The sequence below is a fragment of the Neopsephotus bourkii genome, unplaced genomic scaffold (genome assembly GCF_033783945.1).
Source record: "Neopsephotus bourkii isolate Nb327-2 ecotype Australia unplaced genomic scaffold, CSIRO-AGI_Nbou_v1 NB_1615, whole genome shotgun sequence".
NCBI classification, from domain to species: Eukaryota; Metazoa; Chordata; class Aves; order Psittaciformes; family Psittacidae; genus Neopsephotus; species Neopsephotus bourkii.
Window position 1 is genome coordinate 5,012,304 of NW_026902090.1, and position 21,396 is coordinate 5,033,699.

Below are 21,396 nucleotides of genomic sequence, written 5' to 3' on the forward strand. Positions count from 1 at the left end.
CCAGCAGATTTTAAACACTTTATTTAATAAAAGTTAAACATACAAAACTGAAATTAACACACTTTGTATTCATAAAAATCACCTTCTCCCATTATAGGGAGAACCTTTTTCTATGTATGGATTCTAAACTACCAGTTGTAGAGTTTAGCTTGAGTTGTGACTCAGGTAACTGATGGACATTTCCACCAATCAGTGCATCAACAATTGCTGACGTGACCTGATCTAGTTAACAAATTACAAAATGAGCTACATTAACATAATATACAGGGAAATAATGGTCAGGGTTAATGGACAAGAACCACCTTTGAATTCTTTAACAGGGGGAGGAAACAGCTGATGTACTCGTGTCCATTAACTCAGCCCTAGAGTTTACAAAAATAATATCTACATTGTGTACAGGGCTATCCATTAACTCCTTTAAACACATTACAGGTTCAGAGATGGCACCACTACCGTGAGAGACAAGTAACAGAGGAAAGCAAATCACAGAGAAAATACAAGAAAGCAAGAGCTTTTACACGTGTTTCCTGAATAAAATGGAAGGGGCTGAGCAGCACTGTACTACAGCTGAAGTCACAATGAGCACTAGGGCCAGTCAGTTAAGGACAGATGCTTCAGACTAACCTTTACTAGCTCACAACTCGCTAAGTGGGATCTATGCAGCCGTATCCGCTGTGCTGCTGTTCAAAGGGACGGGATGGAGGAAGCACAGACTGTGTCCCAGGTCAGCAAGCAGCAAACCCAGGAGCTCCACAAGCAGGTAGCACAACCACGGCTGTTCTCCAACACCCTGATCCTCAGGGAGGGGAGGGGAGGGTATTCTTTAAAAGTACAGTTCTCTTGGCATTGGCATCTAAACACCTTCCTATGGTTTTCCGGTTACATTTTAATAACCTTTCACTAACCTCCTATAAAGTTGCATGAGTACTTAAAAAAACAACAGACAAAAAACCCAAACCAACTCTTTCCTCTGCATAACTCCTAGTGCAGGGAATCCAAACTGGAATTCAAGTCAGATCTATTGTTTCTAGCACATGAATCACCATTCGTAATAAAGATCCTATTGGCCCTGTCCTGCCCTCTTTGACAGCTGTACAAACCTATCCTCAGTGGATTGTAAGGCAGTGATTTAGCACTTCCTTAGCAATTCCATGGGATGTACAAGCCCTGATGGAGCGTAGTGCTCGCTCCCAGAGCTGTGGAGCTCTGTAGCACTGAGCTCATTGCTGTGACTGCAAGAACAAGGGAGGCTGTTGGGTGCCATTTTCCTACCACTTCTCTTAAGGAAAAACAATCTCAGTACTGGTATGAATAAAAGGTTCCATATATCAAAGCTGCAGATAACTACTGCTTTCAGAGCGACACGTAACAGCAGTTCATGAAAGCATTTACCTGCAGAATGTATTTTTAATGCAGCTACAAAAGGTTTAATGATAGAGGGGGTCAAATCAATAGCTGGAGATTTAAGGCTCATATCAGCTGAAGCCAAAGTGATGGTGACAGAACGGACTACTTGTGATGTGCCAACAAATAATTTACTTTTAGAAAAATATAATGATAAAAAGATAAGTGTAAAGCCCTGCAGAGATGAAGTTCCACCTTTCCCCCCCTGTTACTGAGGCATTAAATGCCTGACATTATATTTAGAGGTATCTTGATACTGTGTCATAGGTTTGTCTGCAATTCCACATGTTCCGACTCCAACCTTGCCAGTTACGCTCTCAGGAGAAGCAAAAATACTCCTCTTCACCTGCAGATGAAAGAAAACACCATTTCTAGTTATTAAGTGACCCTTAAACCCTAAGCACGCAATCCTAATCCTCTGAACAACTACTTTACAGCTAGGCACACATTCTAGAAGCTAGTTCATTGTGATACATTATCAGCAAGCAACAGAGCTGGGAGCTTTCTGGCACCTAAGTCCTGTATGTGATCATGGCACTTGGGACCTTGGGTCAGGCCAACAGTGAGTGTAATTCACCTCTCATAAGCCAATATCTAGTAGTTATTCATAAGGAAGATGGAAGTTTTACCATTATGTATGGCAGTTGTTGCTCAAGCCATGATAAAAATTAAGTAAGCCTTTAAAGTGTCCTTGCTATCTTTTCTCATAGAATCACACATTAGTCTGGGTTGGAAGGGACCTTAAAGCTTATTGAGTTCCAAGCCCCTGCCACAGGCAGGGACACCTTCCATTAGACCAGGTTGCTTCAAGCCCTGTCCAGCCTGGCCTTGAACACTGCCAGGGATAAAGCAGCCACAGCTTCTTTGGGCACCCTGTGCCAGCGCCTCAGCACCCTCACAGTAAAGAACTTCTGCCTAAGAGCTCATCTCAATCTCCCCTCTGTCAGTTTACAGCCATTACCCCTTGTGCTATCCCTACATGCCCTTACAGAAGTCCCTCTCTTTCTTGCACTATGCCTGCTGTTCCAGGGTGATTACTTAGTGCTGTGTCTGCCAGCTCATAAGCACAGTATGAAACCAGGCTTGGAGGTTCTGACAGGCCCTCAAGACCCCTAAGTACCAGCAAACACAACCTGGCAGCTGCCAGTGAGCAGCTTTCCAAGGTAAGGGCAAGCCCAGCCTCTTCAGAACACCACTCCTCAAATCACCCAGTACAGAACCAGGTCTTTTAAGTGTACAAAACCACACACTTCAGAATCCCAAAGGTGAACCCCCTTTAAAAACCACCTCCCTCCTCTCCCCAAGTACTGCACAGAAATTTACACCCCACTGTTACTCCCACACTGACAAAACCAAACTAACCTGGCCTTTTTTGTTTTTAGAGTAGGCTCTGTTGTTAAACTGTTGCCACTTGACTTTCTGGTCCTCTCGTTCCTGTTCGAGTTCTTTAATTCTCTGAGCTTTTTTCAAAGCTTTCTTCTTTTTATACTCTCGTTGCTGGGCTATCATCTCTTTTCTGGAAAGAAGGAAAAAACACATTATATATTTGTGCCTTTGCCTGTAAGAGGCTAAAACCCCTCTAAGACAGCCATGCACAACAGTTCTCTGTAAGTAAATAACAGAAAACAGATTGGAAATACTCCCCACTTCTAGAAAAAAACCCAAGTCTTCCCATGCATAACCACTACCTTGTTTATTTTGTGTATTTGGCCATAAGAACAACAACCACCACCTGAATAAGACCATGCCAAAGGCAATGACAATGGGATTAGATGCAGTTCATCTCTAAAACTGAAAATGCACCTATCAGCATTTCTACATTTCAGAGGCATGGAGAGTTTGGGAAACTTCAATAGCCTGATTGACTGAAAAGTCCAGACATTTCTGGAGGTCTGCAGGACCCTCATGCTACCAAGTATTGGACAAGGATTGAAGGAAAAGAACAATGTTAATCCAGCAAAGATAAGGAAGTTCAAGGAGTTGATCTATGCCCTTCAGAATGATCTCTTAGGGAAGGCCTATAACAGTCTCTGAAATTATACTGCCTTTTTCCCACAAAACTGGTTTCAGCTCTAAAAAATACCTTTCTGTGTTAGACACAGCACAACACAGAGTAAAGCACATCTCCCCAGTGATGGGGTCAACACAGCTATTCTAAGGCAGGGCTGGGGCAGAAGTCCTTCGTACTGAGAAGTATTCTTCTGGTTAAGCAAATCCCAGTTCTGAGCACAGCCTGCACTAGGCCTGGGCTGGAACTTGCAGGCTCTCTGTCAGTTATAGATACTAACTTTCTTCCAATCTACCACTTAACTTGGTATCTTGAGATAGCATAGTGTCAGTAAAAACAAAGCCCATCATGTTCTCTTGCCAGGATACATAACACCCATGATACCAGCCACAATCACCTACCAAACATTTATATGCTAGATTGATTTAAGATCCTTTTCAAGTAAACATATGAAGATATTTAAAGAGATGTAGCATTTTTTTTACAGTTAGGGGGAACAGAACCAAACAAAGCAGCATTCAGACTTCCACCTGTATGTTACTCACTTGGACATGGGTTTGTTGCCACTGTCTTCTTTTGCTTTTCTTCCCTCTTCCACAGGCTTGAGGTTGAACAGAGGTGTAACTTCAGCATTGCCATATCCCGCAAATGTGACTGCAGCTGTTCCATTCTCCTCATCTATTTCTTCAATCTCAGCTTCATAACACCTGTAAAGATATCATGGCTGTAAGCATGTGAGTAAAGCTTTAATACTCAGCCCTTCAACACCTACACTGTCAGCCAGCTAATGGCATTAAGTAAAGAATCTGCAAATATCAGCCTTCATTTTCAGGGTCAATACACAAATCAAGAGATTATCTGCTCTAGTGGAAGGTGTCCCTGCCCAGGGCAGGGGTTGGAACAGGATGAGCTTTAAGGTCCCTTCCAACACAAACCATTCTGTGATATTCTATGATGACTTTCTTAAGGTCAAAGAGGCACAAGTACCAAGACTGGAATCTGCTGTATTTAACCTTTAGTAGCCAGATGCAATGGCCTCACAGTTAAAGATTCATGATTAATGCCTTGGCAAATCTAATCAGATACCCTGATTTTGTTCTAGCTCTGGCAGGTCACGGCATTGAAATACCTCATCCACACAATACAGCTGTCAGGGAATACACCAAGGGGTTTTGGAAAATGTCAGCTCACCAGAGCAAAACTTTGGTTCCATTTTTCTCCATATGAAAAAGAATTAAGAAAAACTGAAGCTTTCAAAACATTCCCTCGTTGACACTTACAAAATTAAAAGTGTTGTTATTGATTTATAATAGAAATTTTGAGACTTGAGCAAAAATCAGCCCCTGTGTATTTATTTGGACAAATCATTTTTGTCAAACTGACCTCATAACAGGGAAGAGGAAAAAAAAGACAAGCGACATTTCCAAAAAGATTTAAATTGAGTCTAAATTAAAAGCAAAAGGACACATCTAAAACAAACAGAGGAATAAAAGGAGATGTTTAATAAACAGTATTCAGTTAACATTGTCTAAATTAATTTCTTGTGTGATTTTAGTGGGCCAACATCATCTTGAGTTGAGCTAGATGAAAATACTCAGAAACCCAAACTGCATGAGATACAAACTGTTAAGCCCTGGCTCATGAGCAAACACTGGTCACTTAAAAAATGCTGCAACAGAAGCAGGGCAGGGGGAAAAGCAATACAGTTCAGTCCAGTCAGATCCACTTCAGTGGACACCCTGGCACATTCTTCCCCAGGCTCTAGTCCTCTAACCCAGTGATCAGGGCAAGAATGACCTAATGATGACCTAAATTGGTAAGATTCTATTTTAAGTTCTGGTTATTACACAAAAGCATTTTACTCATTAACAATCTGTGACAAAAAAACTGTTCACTTTTAGGTTTGTTTTCTACTCAAGACATGAACAGCTATAATACAATCTCTATGCAGTTACTACATTGTTACTAGACAGACACCCATTGAAGAAACTTCTCTCTAAGAGCTTATGATTGAGATATTAGTCCTGCATAAATAGTGAATTTTAACAAGCTGCAAGTTATTTATTTTTTACATTTTGCAGTCTGAAAGATAATTTTAGAACGCTTATTTTAAAGATTCTGAAGTCAGAATCTACTGCTTGGCTTCCCAGAGCTTCACACACTACTGCGATGGGAGACCAGATCCAAAATACTGATTAATTCTATATTTACATTAGAAATAGCTATTTCATAGCCAAACCCCAGCATTTCCAATTAAAAATTCATTTCCAATCAGAGGCATGAACTGAACTACAGCAAGGATTTTTCTTGATAGCAATCAATTACATATACATGTATGAATGCAATCACAAATTATGAATTACAGATCTCAAAACCTTTATGAAAGCTTGCCCTGACAGGTCAGTTCATGAGACTCCACCATGTATTACATTAGCAAATGGCCATTTACCAAAGCTACCCTACTTTTATAAGGTTAGTGACAAACAGGGCATTTCTAGAGAATAATCACCATCACCCCCCCATCTCTTTGCTTTTCATTTAACACACTGACCTTTAATAAAGACAGCACAAGAATGCCTGATATCTTATGTGATATCTTATGTATTTCCTACTTTTTCTTTGCTGTTAGTCACCCTAGGGGCAGTTCAAACTGAATGAAAATCTCTTACCATTGCACTATTTCATGTAACTGTTAGAGAAGTTTTCTACACTTACTGTCCATCCTCACTCCATATCGCCATACACCTATCCCCAACCTTCCAGGAGTGGCTGGGCAGGGCAGAAGCAGAGCTGTCAGAACTTGCAAGAGTTTCTGAAGGTTGTGTTGAAAGGAGATCTTTGGTTAATTCTATGACTTCCTAGAAAAAAAGACAAAAAACCCACAGAGAGTAATTTTTCAGGCTCTGGTACCATGCACATTTCTACCCAATCTTACTGGTTTGGTGGGTTTGAAGTTGCTGAATTCAATTTGTAGCTGATGTAAAGTGGACTAAGTTTGGTTTGTTTTTTTATTCATTTAACTAAACTCCCTCATTGCCAATGCAGATCAAAAGATGTGTTGCAGTGAAGTTACCACTGCCCTCCCCAAAATTTCAACCAGCAGCCTATTACAGCATTTCTTTCTAGGTGAATTGTGTATCCACAGGCACAAAGACAGAGCTAGACAGGCTAAATAAAAAGCCCCAAAAAATCAATGGTGTGACTGAACACATGATGGCTGCACATGATGTTTGGTTATTGACCAAAACAAAACCACACAGCAGGTGGCAGAGCTCTGGAGACAAAATGTGAAAGGTTGTAACACTTCTGTTCTCTCTGCAGCTCCCCATTTCCTCCATCCTTTCCCCTATGGGCCTGGCTGGCTATACTATATATAGTAACCTCCAAAACACACAGCAACCATAAGTATAATTGCAGCATTTCTAAGTGATGAAGCATTTCTCAGTTACTCAATAATACATGGATTGGCTGAACTGATGCACCCAGAGCCCGGGTGGAAAAGCACCTTTCCAACACTGCTGCTCTGCAAAGGCCTCTCATTTATAGAAAGGATTCTAAATGCTAAAGAAATTGATTTCCTCAAGTCATTCTGAGGTAAGTGTTTGGTTTTCCTCTAGATTCCCTGACCTTAAGATTCCAGGTCTGGCCAACCCTCGCTTATCCAGCAAGACAAATAACAGGAGTAAACAAAAGCCCCTCCCCAGCTTCCTATCAATATTATATTCTTATTCTATGCAATCAAGCCCACTGGTTTTCACTCGTGTTAAAAGTCAAAGGAAGCAGGTAAATGGCCATTTAAACTTTCTGTACAAGGCAAAGTAACTCTGCATTCCTTAAAGAAATATCCTTCAGTTCTTTTGCGTTCATCTCAGCATGAACCATTGCTAATTTAAGTATTTACTGTTCGTTAGGAGAGTGACAAAGGGTTGCAGACAAGCAATGTTCAACTGAGGCTCAGTGGAGCCTGAACTTTCCTCCCAGTTTCACATCTAGTTAAGCTATGGGCATTCAATGACTAGCTCAGGAAAACACCTCGAAGCAGCTGTTCCTCACTCTTCAAGTACCTAAAGGATCACAAGCAGCCCCCAAATAATAAGTTTCTATTAGCTTACATGCATTTTTATCCAATAAACTATACAACTGGCATGAATGGCCTAACAGTTTGTTTCTACTGCAGCTGTTAATGCCTGAATTTCCAACACCCTCCTAACAAAAGCGGTGCTCTTTGTTTTAGAGGAGCTGCTAGTTAGTAAGCACAATCAGTAGCAACAAAGCATAGAAACATGCTTACAATGACTTCTGCTGCTATGGTTGCCATGTGCCATAATGCTACAGCTGAACCGGATTTGATTATCAATCAAGTTATCTAATTTGAGAGCATTCTGCAGAGCCTACAGCATTAGCCTGTCCTCCCAGATGTAAAATCCTAACCTACCCCTCACATTCAGAGAGCTGTATTCTGCAAACCCAAGAAGCATCATGGTTTGACACAGCTATCTTGTCTCAGATCAAACACAATTCATCAGGCATAAGCCACCTGAAAGTGTTTCAGCTACAGACTACCAGTAACGTGAAAACTCTTGGCGTATTCTTGCTACATTCGTAGATGGCTTAGTGAACAGCTCAAATCTGAAGTTATAGGAACATCTCCCAAACGTTGTAAGTCACTTACACAACAGGCTATAAACAGCAAACTTTGGTAAAAATCTTCACCTGCTATGCCTACATCATAGTGCTGAGCACACAAGATAGAAACATGAATTTGAAGCTCTAAAGTCTTTAACAGAATAGCTCCTTCAGAGAAAACCCCTGAGCAGGAGCCAGACTGCCCCAGCAACTCACAGGGCCACATGGTTGAACATGGCTTGCTGCCATGTCCCCGTGATGGGAAGGTGTGACCTGCAGTGAACACTGGTTAGAGTTTGCCAAGAGTTTTCCTGACCAACTGGTCTTTGCAAAGCCACACAGAGCTCTGCACTACAGAACACAACACCCACAGGTATCATCTCCGATTACACAAGAGGACAACTACCATCAATTCTGATACAAAAGGTAACTTTGGCTCTTGGGTACCCAAAAGTGCTTCAGTAAAACAAAAAAATGAAAAGCTAAGACTTATAAAAATGTCTTCTAGTAGTTATTTTAATCTTCTTTCTCAGGAATAAGCCAAGGGTGTAAAATGCGCTAGTGCATCACTACTTACGGCAATAAAGAATGTTTAATTACATAGTAACAATCTTTTTGAACAGACAAAAGGCTGTCAGTTGGGACACTGAAGCATCAAACCCAGTTTTACTATCATTTGGGTGGCATATATTAAGTCTGCAAAACATTCTGTCATTGTCAAGGTGGAACATATGGATAGCAAACCTTTTGGGGACGAAAGTGTAAAGATCTTCCCCTTTCTGTTCATTCTGTGCAGAAAGCTTTTATAAAAAAGTTTGCAAGTTGTCCTTTCACATCAATGATCTCTGAAGATCAAAGCCGAGGTCGTGTTGGTATCGCAAATATCATCCCATATGGGTTTTGCTGTGCATTTTAGAAATATAAACATATACACGTGCTTTTAACAGTGTACAACAAAGGACATTCAGATGATCTATAAAGTGCCTCATAGGCACAAAGCCTTTGGAATTTAAAAGGAGTTCTAAAGATCACTGATTTGAGGCACTACTCCTATTTTGGCTGAGACATCATTTTTGCTGCTGCTATTTCCATCCCAAATAGTGGTTACGGAAGCTCTTACTGGGGAGATTCATACATTTTTAGACCTGCTGGCTAAAGCAGTCCACAACAGAAATGAAGCAGACTCTTGCACTCTCAGGACAAGTTTCAACAGTGCTGCTGGGCTTTTTAATATGCCAATGTGTCTTTATGTGCATGAGAAGCTTAAAGCTTAAAGACCACTTACTTCACTTAAAGTTAGGCCATGGTCTTCCAGTCACCAAACAATACCCTAAGGACCAGAAATGGTTTTTAGCTCTTAAGAATGTGCTATGCCCTAAAACATTCCAGAAACTGCAGGTGGCAAATGAAGAACATGACTCTCTTCCTTTCTTATCTAGAAAGCTTAACACAATCAAGGCTTCTTATCTAGAAATATTAACACAATCAAGGCTTAGATGTACAAGGAATACAAAACTACAAGGGCTGAAGCTTTTATCACTGCAAATGCATGTAATAAACAAACACATCCTGGATCAAATGACTTGACAACTCAAAAAGAAGCAGAAAAGCACAATGCTAAGCCCAGCCATCACGCTTCAGCATAGTAAAAGCAACAACAACAAAAATGATGACTGAGAAATGCTTTTTAAAAAGAAAGAGACAGCAGAGACAGCACTGGCACATCTTTCACCACTCTGGGTAATGTTTTTTAGCAGAAGAGTACATCTTGTTTACTAATCTACAAGGCAGGTTTAAAATAGGCCATACTGCTTTTTTTCAAGTCAATGCCACAATAATTGTATCAAACTACTTGAAAAGAAAGCAATAAATCCAAATGTTTGTTGCAATGCAAATGTTTAGGAAAGATGAAACCTGCTAAAGACACTCAAGTTATCCATGTCCTCCAGTTCTCACCTGTAAGTCCTTCTTCAGCTTTAGCAAATCTTCATTTTCTGCATTCCCAGACAAGGCAGCCTCAACTTGCTGAAGCTGAGCTTTGTAGCTAGCTAACTGCTTAGCAAGGTCTTCTGACATCTGAAAGAAACACACACCCTGCATCAAAACAGGCTTGATGCTTTACAATCGCTTCTCGTGGTGCAAGGAAAGTGAAAGCGACAACACGGAAAGTCATGTTTTTAACACTTCAGTAATAGTTAAGTTTCAACAGTGCACTGTTTGACTAAGACAGGCGCTCACCCGCGATACGGACTGCTCAACTATTCCCAAGCAATACCTAGAGCAGAAGGCTTACACATGCGCCTGTGTGCTCGCACAGGGCACACACACCTGGCTCACTGCAGGGAACCGGCGGGGTCTTTACCAGTTCCGGCATCACCCACATCGCCCACACGGCCGCGCAGCCCAGCTTCCCCTCCGGCTCCACCCGCCAGAGCCCTCACGTTTACAGCAGCGGATCTCCTGCTGCCCGGGAACTGGCGCCTCCCGAGAGGCAACCGCCCGGCACGGGGCCCGCCGGCGCCGAGCCTGGCCCGAGCCGGAGCAGCGAGGAGCGGAGCGGGGCACGCGCTAGCGGGCAGGCCCCGGCTCAGGCCTAAGTAGAGGCCTAGGCCGAGACTTCCTCAGAGCGGGAAGGACGCGGCCGGCGGGCAGCAGCGGGAAGGACGCGGGGGCTGCGATCAGCCGCCAGTACTCACCTCGGCAGGGATGCGGGGCCCGGGCCGGGCCTGGCCGGGCCGGGGCAAGCGGGAAGGATCGCGGGGCGGCCACTGCGGGTACCGTCGGGCCGCGGCCACTGCCGTCTGCTTCGCTTCAGCCGGGGGCAGAGGCGGGGCGAGCAGCCAAAGGCCCGGCGCGCCGCGAAAGCTCGCGAGAGTAAGCCATGCCGGTCACGTGGCGGTCGGCCGAGTAACGCGACCGCCTTCGCTTCACGTGACGGAGGTGGGAGGGGAAATGGGGAATCGGGGCCTGAGGCCTGGAGGAGCCGGTGGCACCGTGCGGCCTGCATCGGCTGGCGGCTGCCGCTCCCCGCGTGAGGAGAGGAGAGGCCGGCACCACTATCACCATCACCTCCTTCTCCCTTCTCCTCAGGCAGGCGGCCGCGGCACTGCCCTCCCCTGACGGGGCTGACCCTGCGGGCAGGCACGAACCGCACCGAAGTGCGCCCCCTGTAGGCAAAGCGCAGCGCCTTGCTCACGGGATGATGGGTTTATGATGTGTGGTCGCTTGCTGCGGGGTACCCGAGGCTACTTGCCGCGATGGGTGCGCTCGATCACATCTCTGTTATTTCAGTATCAAACAACACTTTCTGGCTGCTTAAGTAATAGAATTGTGCAGGACATTCTACCAAACAAAAGAAGAGTAAGTTGGTCCTACGGTAGGAAAGAAAGCTCAGTGGTTCCTTCAAGCCTGTCACAGGAAGAAAATGCATACATACATATATATGTATATATATGCAATAATTAACTTGGCCTTGAGCCAGTGAGCCAGGCAAATTAAGGAGGCATCCGAAGTTTCTTAGTATTACCAGGAGGATCAGTGTCTCCCACAAATATCCTGTGCCTTGTGATGGAGCAGCACACGGTGCTGCACAGGAAGATGATTTCACATGGATAATTTGGGTTTGTTTACATGGCAAAGGGGGAAATAGATGTACTGTGTGCTGTGACACTTGGATATGGGCTCAGAGGATATCCTGAGCAAGGATAGAATGTGTTTCTGTATCGTGTTACTTGAAAATTAAAATGCAGAAGTTATTGGATGCTGTTCAGTGACTAATTAGAGCAAGCGTGACAATGAAAATAGCAACAGATACATCTTTTTAGCATTTTTATCAACAATCTAGAAATAGGTACAGAAAACATTTTCTGATAAGACTTGTGGGCAGATCAGCAAATGTTGGAAAGACCCACAAATGTATTGATACAGAACAATCCTCGTGACTTTGTGAGTGGAACTATGCGCTAAAATGTGTGTCAGTATGATCAATTTCAACATCACACCTCAGAACAACGGTGAGGCATCCCTGCCCATGGCATTGGGGTTGGACCTAGATGATCTTAAGGTCCTTTCCAACCCAAACCATTTTATGATTCTATGATTGAAGTGAGCAGAGAGGGACTGAGGAGGTGTGCAGTGCCCAGGTATCCCCAAAGGCAGCAACAGCAAAAAGGAGAGTGTTTCTGTGGTTGCATCAGCAGTCGCAAGCATAAGGAAGTATTTTACTTCTGTAAGGGTTTTGGTGAGAGTTAATACTGAAATGGTATATATATGGCTCTAGAGTCTGGAGTTTTATGGGGCATGCAGACTTCTAAAGAGAGCCCCAATGTTATTTGATGGCTGGGAAAAGTGCCCTCTTGGTGAAAGGCTGAAACGTCCAGTATATTCAGCTCATAAAGTGGGACCAGGAGGTGACTTGATTACAACATGTAGCTAATTTGAAAGGCAAATAGTATGAAGTACTCAAAACATGAAAGCATTGCAACATGCAGTTGACTAAAAGCTGAAGGTACAATTACCTTTAAGAGGTTTAGGTGGGTTTTTTTTTGTCTTGGGTTGTTTTCAGCTTGGGATAGTGCCTGGTTTTAGATGCTATTTCAACACATGCCATTATTCAAACACATGCTGCTACGTATAGGGAAACCAGATCTTGGAGCCAGTGATCTTTATTTAACTCGTATAAACTGGACAATCTCATTAATCACATCCTAAAAACTGAATTTTCCTTCACCCAAAATTAGATATTTTGTTCTAGGTTTTACTAAAGAAGCTCTTTTATACTGTATTGTGGAAAGCCACAGTATAAGCAAGACATTTTCCTGCTATTTTACAGATAACATTTTTAAACAATGTGATTTACAGTTCATTTAATGGTGCTTGGAGGAATATTTTAATAGTAGCACATTAGCACCATTTAAAACAAGATTTTGTTCTTTCAGTATCTGTGAAGAGATCAAAGCAAGCTCAGGTACCTTTGTGCCACACCTGAGTGTTTCCAACTGCATCCAGTGCTTTTATCTTACCCATGGGCAGCAGAGTAGATACCAGAACTCAATCTCTTCATAAATCCTTACTTTTTATGATACATTTTAGTTCAGTATCACAGTGTATTTGTAGAACTGAGCTGTGTTATTTACAGGCTATAAAGTTATACTGCAGTCTAACAAAGTATTGTTGCAAAGTAATCGATACCATGTTACTGGAATTTATATGTCACATTCATCATACATAGAATCTTAAGTGTCATTTATTGCCAAATGTAGACATGTGAATTTAAGACAATACTTGATCATAAATGCCATTGAACTTATTTCCCTAACTTTGTAACAGAAAGAAAAGGCAACTTGATCAGGTTTTCATAGAATCATAGACAGTTAGGGTTGGAAAGGGCCTTAAGATCATCAAGTTCCTACCCCCCTGCCATGGGCAGGGACACCTCACACTAAACCATATCACCCAACGCCTCATCCAGCCTGGTCTTGAGCACTGTCAGGGATGGAGCATTCACAACCTCCCTGGGCAACCCATTCCAGTGCCTCACCACCCTCACAGGAAAGAATTTCCTCCTTATATCCAATCTAAACTTCCCCTGTTTAAGTTTTCACCCATTACCCCTTGTCCTATCACTACAGTCCCATAAACCAAACTCTGTTGTGGGTAGCATTGATGCTTTCTGCTGTGATTCCTAGCAGGAAGCTGTCTGATCAACCTGACTGCGCTTGGGGAACAGCTATGGAAAACTGGTGTAAGTGAAGACCCTCTCTCCATGCTGGTGCTGCGGAGCAGCAGTTCACGGTGATACCCTGTAGTAAAGTAGCACAGCTTATTGGGAAGGTAAGGCTTCTAGTAACCAGGATAGCTGGGCATGCCTTGGCGCTCCTCAAGCGGCTGCCTGCCCTTGAGGAAAGCTATCTTAACAGCTGGAGGAAAAGCTGGTGCGTCCTGCAGCCGTGCCTGGCTTGTCCAGGAGGTGGTAGTGGTGCTGCGCAAGACGTCTGTATCACCAGCAGTGATAACAACGCAGGAAACTTACTCAGTTACAGGTTCACACTTACGTCTCTCTTTTACAGTCCGCTGCGCTATTTTTATAGCTAGAGCTAATGGGAACATGTATCAAGAGTTATTTGTGAAGATATCAGGGATTATACAGTCTTTTGAAACATGGATGAGTTATGGTGAATAAGCACACTTGAATCAGCAGTATTTTGCATTGCTGAATACTAAATCCTGTAGCAACTAAGGGTCAGAGATTGGAGTGCTCAACAGCAAGTAATGCCCTGAAGATATCATTATACCCAAATAGTTTAATGTTCGTGGTTTTCAGCTGTGTCTCTATGGCTGGATTATTGTGCTTAGCACAGGAACCTAGTCACTGGCAAAAAACTGGCTTCTGCAAACAAACCAGTCTGTTCTCATGACGGAAACTGCAATCCAGGTCTAGGCCAGCATGGAGACACTGGATTTGTTTAGGTAGGTGTTCTGGTGGGCTGCCTGCCTGGCAGGCATTGCCGTGCCAGTGGGGCAGTGTGTAGCACTTAAAAGTCACTGGTATATTCACTTAGATCAAGCCATCAAGATAATATCATATTAATAGTTCCATTTTGAGGGTTGTTTTCCTGAAGATATGGGTTTATTCTTCCAGTTGACTTGTGACTTTAAGCAAAATTTGCTTTATTTTGGATATTATTTTTACCATTTGCCATCATGGGCAGAGCTGTCAGCTTTACCTGTAAATGCAATTATGTGCTAGTTCCCATTAGGAGGCATTTCTTTTGTTGCTGCTCCTGCAATATTTGTTTCTATAGGTTGGATTTTTTGTCTGCGCTGGCTGTTTGGCTCTGGCTGAACTTCAGAAAGCCTCAGCAGTTTGACACTTACAAAATAAAGCAAGAAAGAAGCGCTGATTGACCAGGCACATGATTGAAATAGGCATCTCTTCTGTTGAGAGGTTCAAGTGCCTTTTCCTTTTCAAAGCATGGGTTCAAAACTTCTTAAGGAAATTGTGCTTGGTTTAAGGCTCTGCTTTTTGCTGTTCTGCTCTCCTGAAATTTGGGCTAATTATCAGTTTTAGAAATACTTTCTTACACTTTCTTGTGTGGAAGTACAGAGAGGTGAGCATGTGCACGTTTCTGAACGTCACTGAACTCTCAGAAGTGCTGGTAGTCAACAGGGATTGCGGTACTAAGCAAAGACACTGAGAGCTCAAATGTGTTCTATGCTCTGAATGATTGCAGTAATTATGCCCCATCAGTGGTGACTAAAACTGAGGAGAAAAAGTGATCAGAAGTGGGGGAGGAAAAAGAGCCAGAGTGGGGCAGCATAAGGAGAAAATGTCAAAATCAGGAAGAACGACTGAAAGCTTGCGTCCATTAGGACGTCATCGGCTTCAGAAGGGTCTGAGGCTCTTGGATTCCCATTCCCCTGCGACTGACGGCTTGTGAGAGCTGACAAACACTGCTTACGTGGGAAATGACAACCTGCCAGTGTGATCACTTACTTTACTGGCACAAGCAGCAGGTCCGTTTGATGGGTCTTAATCAGGACTACGCAACACAGAGCTTGTCAGATGGTATTTTCAGCTTAACGTGAGCCTTCAGTTGGGTGCAATATGTCAAGCCAAGGTGCAGCTTCCTTCTCTGAGGCATTCTGCCATCTGCCATGGGGAGCACGTCAGTGGTGGAGGCCTGGCCACTTCAGAAGGTGGCAGTTGGAGAACCTGGTTCTTCTTCTTAGGGTGCTGGGAAGTCTGTTGCTGAGACTCCTTACATCCAGAACAGGTTTGGATGGCAGGAAAGTTGAGAAGATGAGTGTGGAAAATAGGGAGCAGGGGCAGTGGGCAGAGGAGCCTGGGAGGATTAGCAGAGAAGCTTGCAGCAGCGAGCCAGCAGTGTGGGAGGTTTGGGAAGCAGGAACTCGAGGTTAATATGGGAACAGCGTGGGGGTATTTTGTGTTTATGTGTGGGGAGGGACCAGGGAAGTAACGAACAAGGCAGACTGCTGTGATGGACTGTGGGGATGCTAGGGGGGAGAGGAGACGTGAGTCCTGCAGTAGTGAGGGTAGACAGAAGCAAGGGAGGGATGCTTGTAGTGAATACAGGAAGGGAGAGGGAAGGGGATTTCAGGTGCAGCTGACAGCAGTGGTGACTGTGTGTGTTTTCCCCACTATGGGTTTCTGCCTGCTGTGTGCCACACACTGGCAGCCGTGTAGCAGTCACCCATAAAGAAGAGCTGGGTGGCCGCTCCACCATGTCCTGCAGCTGCAGCTCAGTGCTGGTAGCCAGGCTTTGGTGGTCCACCCACACGGGAGCTGCACACTTCTGGTCTAAGAACGCAGGATTTACAGTAATCGAGGATGTGTAGTTAAAAATAGGCTGTAGTTTGTAGGTCCTGTAACTCTGTTTGCTGAATGTTAAAGGAAAGTGAGCTGAAAGAAGAGGAAGAGAGGTTTGCAAGAGGGCTACTGCGTACCCCTATAAAGATCTGGATTTACTCTGCAGTGTAGGAGTATGGACATAGTGTGAGTGAAGGAGACCTGTGTATCTAAAGAATTGCCCCATAGGACTTGTCATTGAAAATTGACCAAAGAAGCTCTGATTCAGCTGGAGGTAATTTTGCTGCCACTGGGGCATGGTTACATTGCTTTAAGACCTGTCATACATTCCTAGGTTTTGAGGAGTCATAGCATCTTGGCTTAGGACAGCTACCACTCCTGATTAGTGTTACTTAGGCCATATGAGTAGTTTTTGGGGGGTGGTCAAAAATAGGAAGAAGCAATTTGAGACAGTGATATTTATAAAGAGGACTGTGATTATTTGTTGCCTCTCCTGAAGTTAATGACATCACTTAGACACCTTTGGACCTCAGTATCTCTGTTTCTTTGCCCTCCCATAGAACAAGGGTTACCAAATCAGACTTATATTGTAGAAATGAATACTTAAAAAGTGCTGTGACATACTACTGAGGAATAGCAAATGAAAGCCAGCAAAAAGGTGAAGAATTCTCTCTTTAAAGTAGAATTTGAGGAGTCCAAGGCAAATGGCAAGTTCTACTGACATAGAACCAGACTGAACGTTTGGCATCACGGAAGTATCAAGGACTGTTGAAGTCTGACTCTGCCATGTTCTGCTTCCATCCTGTGAACCTAGAAGTTGCCCATAGTTAACATTTTTAATACAGAACTATGGTAAGGTCCTTTTTGCTGACTAAACTGTACACGAGCCTTTAAAACCATCACGTAGTAGCTGCAGAGTTCACAGGCATCACCGTGCTTCCTTTACCCATATAAACATTGTGTGCGATCTGCATAAAATGCAAAGTATGTGCATCACTGTTCCAAACTTTTCCACCCTCCATTTCACTGACAGACTTGCAGACACATTTTCCTGAAGTGAGAGAACTTGTGGAGTATGCACATAGCGGTGAGAGATGGCAACCACCCATCCTGTTGCATGAACGAGCTTGTTAGATGTTCCCTTCTACACCATGTTAGTCACTACTTGAGCAGCGAGACTGCTTTCATGTGGTTTAGCATCCTGTTCCTGGTGATCAGTGTTGTGTCACGGCCTACAGCTGATCCACTGCTTTGAGAAACCGAAAGTCCTACAGATGTTTCCTCTGAAAATGAAACTGAAATGTACAGTGATTGTCCTGTGTGTCGTTGCAGCTGTCTCCAGATGGTCAGTTTGGATCCTTGGCCAGCAAATGGTTCTTTGCAGAGGGTATTAGTAAAAGGAGAGTGTATCAGATGGGCACTTGGAACTCTTCTTACCAATCTTTCCGTTTATATGTCACTTGAAGGAAACAAATATGGAGCTACTGGTTGATATTTCATTGAAGGCTGGATTTCATATAAAAACCATTGTGGTATCCATCTTAATGTGATGAGGAAACCAAGGTGGCAGGTTACCAAGAGATAGGAGATTTGAAAGACTTACTATATGATTCTTGTTCACACAGAGGTTACACCACTATGTTTGGGCTCTGGGATAAGTTTTATTCATCATGTATTGGTTACAGATCTATAGGAGGCTTTTGGTTGGTTCATTGGGGGGGGTAATTATTCTTTCCAATTTTTTAGCAATTTCATCTTGCTATTCTTAAGTGCAATGCTATGGACACCCTTTACCTACAAAGGAGGAGAGGTATAGTTGATACATTTAGTGCTGTTTCAGTTTTATTTTCCATGAGGGTTTTGATTCCCCATGCTATGCTTCCTGTGTGAGAAGGTTTCAGTTCTTCAGTGTAGATATAGATCCAAAGTCTTCCCAAAGCTTTAGAGCTGCAGGGGCAGTTAGAACTTAGCTTGCTACTTTGTTGTCTCAGGGATAGGTAATGGATTCTGATTAGGTCCCCTCATACTATTACAGAATCATAGAATGGTTTGGGTCAGAAGGGACCTAGAAGGTCACCAAGTTCCAACCCCCCTGACATGGGCAGGGACACCTTCCACTAGACCAGGTTGCTCAAAGCCCTGTCCAGCCTGGCCTTGAACACTACCAGGGCTGTTTGTCCTCACCTTGGTTAAGCCTACTAACATAATTTGGTGAGAGGATAAAATACGCTGTTCAATGACATTTGATGCTGGACTGTTACCAGTGGAGAGAGTTTAAAACAAGAAGGAGCCAGTGTCAGTGGGAGCAAGATGACATTTATTGTCAGAGACCATTATAGCAGGCATGACTTGATATTACTGCAGTATTTTTGAATTAGGCAGCCAAACCTATAAACACACTAACTGTCGAGATGCAGCCTGCTTTCCTCTGAGCTTTTAGTTCATGCCACGTAAGTAATGTACTGAACTTTTCCAGGAGAGGTGCAGGCAAGAGCATGTGTAGACAAATGCCTGCGCTCCCTGTGTTCAGCAGGAGGATTTGATGTGTGGTTTGTAATTGAATGTGGGAAGGCACAGTGCTTTACAGCATACAAAGGATGGACAGCTAGCCATCTAAAGTGCAGCTGATGCTGAGCCTTCGGAGTTGAAGGGTTGGTGGGTTTTATGTTTGCCTTTTTTTTAAGCATTCATCCTAAAATCTCCATGGGATTTGCCAGTCAAGCCAATAAACATGAAAAGCTAAATATGGCTCCAAACTGCTGCAAGCAGTGGTGATCCATAGATTTTTATCTGGACCCACAAAGCAGATGTCTCATGTATCTAGCTTTTTTTCTTTTCTATCCTCCCTTCCACACCTGATGAAACTATTTAGTGTTAAAATGCTGGATGACCACATACCTGAAGTGGCAGTGGGCTTGTTTAAACGTCGTTTTCTGCTTAGTTTTATAGACCCAAATATGACTAATAAGGAAGTTTCTTCATTCAGTGTTCATGGATGACCAGTTTTTACTCGTATGAGGAACAAGGCTGGTATGAGGAGGTCATATTGCCCAGGGAGCAATTCAGTCGCCAGACTGAGTCATGACACTGGTATCTTAACCCACAGAGAGAAAGCATGGTTGCAAAACTCAAACATAGGGCGTATTTTTCTGCCTTTTTTTGGAGATATTTCCAAGCAGGCTTATTTCACTAACACAGTGTTAATATTGATGCATTTAGAGCATTCATTGGGATCTCCACCTCCCTTTGGTTGTAATAGAAAGAAGATGGTAACTGCCTGGTAAATCAGAACACTGAGCATAAGAAATACCCTTGCATATCTCTAGATGAGTTTTGAAAGTACATTTCTCCTTTGTCATTCACTTTGGGGATTGGAATAGTGGAGAAGGTAGAGGGGTTTGTGGTGTTGAATTATGTTTCCCTTACAGAAATAATGATTCCTTTGGGGCTAGAGAGCAGGCACAACATAGCACAATTATCATATCAAGTTGTTGCACATATTGAAAACATACTGATAATGGTAGTGGGTCTAAAGGTAATAAATGCACCCCTAGCTCTGATGTACAGGGGCAGGCCCATTCTATGTCACAGATTTCTCTCTACAGCAGAGTTGCTGTGGGCATATATAGCTCCATGCTCTCCTTCCAGGATCACTGCTGAAGTTGGAAGGGCAGGATATTTGCAGTTGACAAAGCTTTTAGTGGCATCTTTGATTAAGTCAGTAGATCTTCCCTAATTCGATTTCCTGCTGCACTAAAGACTCCCTGCCAGTAGATGATGCTTTTCAAACCATCAAACCATCTTAAAAATGTAATCTGGATAACACGTAAAACCACTAACAGAATCAGAGTTCAATAATATATAGACATGGTTTCAGACTAATGTAAAATAAGGCCAAATTAGGCTGTAATGTGATTTGAAGCCTAAACTTGAGGGAGCTGTTGTCAGGAACTGTGGTGCAGAGTGCTTGAAGTATTAGATCAGCTGTTAATCCTTTGGTTGATCTTTTTGTTTTACCGAAATTCTTGGGAAATACTCATTCCAGATTTCTTTAGGGCACCTGTATAGACCTGAGCAGGGAAACACTTTTGTTTTTGAAGCTCTAAATCGCTGCGTAAGTCTCTGTGGACTAGTCCTATCATCAGTTGTATTAATAATATAAGTGATTCTAGCACAGTATTTTAGTTCATTAGATATCGATTCACTTCTCTTTTGGAGCTAGTCAAGCTTTCAGATAGTATATTTACATTTACATAGTATTAAAGGACTCTGTGTGTAATAAGACCAATTAAAAACCTCTTAGAGCAATTTGTTGATTGGAGAGATTGTTGAAAGTGAGGAGGAAAATTATGTAATAAGTAGATGTCATCCTTAGCATAGAAACAGGAAGAGAGGAAACAGAATATAGAATAATAGAAGGAAGGAAATTAGGCATGGTTTAACCTAGAAATGAGGGTTAACAGTTTGGGTTCTGCTGCAGGAAGAAATGCAAACCTGAGTCAATGTATAGCGCATACCACATGGACATGCCAAACTGAATAAAATGTATATTCACTGCACAAGAAACAGAATAGTCTTGTGGAGGTGTTTGTTTTCATTAGGCCAATTGGCCTCTGTATTTGTCTTTGGCCTCTGTAATTGTCTCTGTATTTGTAACAGCTGTAAACTGTTAGCCAGCTTAGGGCAGCTGAATGCCATTTAGACTTCACTATCTGCTTCACCATGATTTGCTTTTGCGTATGAATGCATTTAACGAAGTTTGTGAGTTTATTTAGGGGCTGTTTCTGTAATAATAAACCCTTTAAGTGCAGATTAAATAATTTTTACTTTACAATTTCCTCTTTTTGAATGTTTTTTCAGTAAGATAGACTTCCATGTGAGGTAACCTCAAGTGTGTCTGCAGTTCATTTGCCTGGGGACAAGACCCCGAGGTGTCCCTTGGGCAGAAAGTGTGCTGCCATTGAGACAGCAGCGTTGTTCTCACAGGTAGTGTAAGGATGCAGGCACCCATGGAAGGGCTTTCCATGCC

At 43.0% G+C, this 21,396-nt stretch overlaps 1 protein-coding gene across 1 annotated transcript; it reads right to left on the bottom strand.

The window, feature by feature from the left end:
- On the bottom strand, positions 1-10,888 carry SMNDC1 (survival motor neuron domain containing 1). The gene is made up of 6 exons (XM_061372666.1): positions 10,735-10,888; positions 9,995-10,114; positions 6,128-6,270; positions 3,958-4,119; positions 2,767-2,920; positions 1-1,750 (listed from the first exon to the last, which is right to left on the bottom strand). Exons 2-6 carry the CDS (start codon positions 10,112-10,114, stop codon positions 1,613-1,615), a joined length of 717 nt encoding a protein of 238 aa, XP_061228650.1. The 5' UTR covers positions 10,735-10,888; the 3' UTR covers positions 1-1,612.
- Positions 10,889-21,396: the final 10,508 nt, after the last annotated feature.

Coding starts and splice junctions, on each gene's coding strand:
- SMNDC1 (XM_061372666.1), bottom strand. CDS start 10,114: ATGTCAGAAGACCTTGCTAAGCAGTTAGCTAGCTACAAAGCTCAGCTT. Junction 6,271..9,994: donor AGCTGAAGAAGGACTTACAG/GTGAGAACTGGA, acceptor CTTTTTTTCTAG/GAAGTCATAGAATTAACCAA. Junction 4,120..6,127: donor ATATGGAGTGAGGATGGACA/GTAAGTGTAGAA, acceptor ATATCTTTACAG/GTGTTATGAAGCTGAGATTG.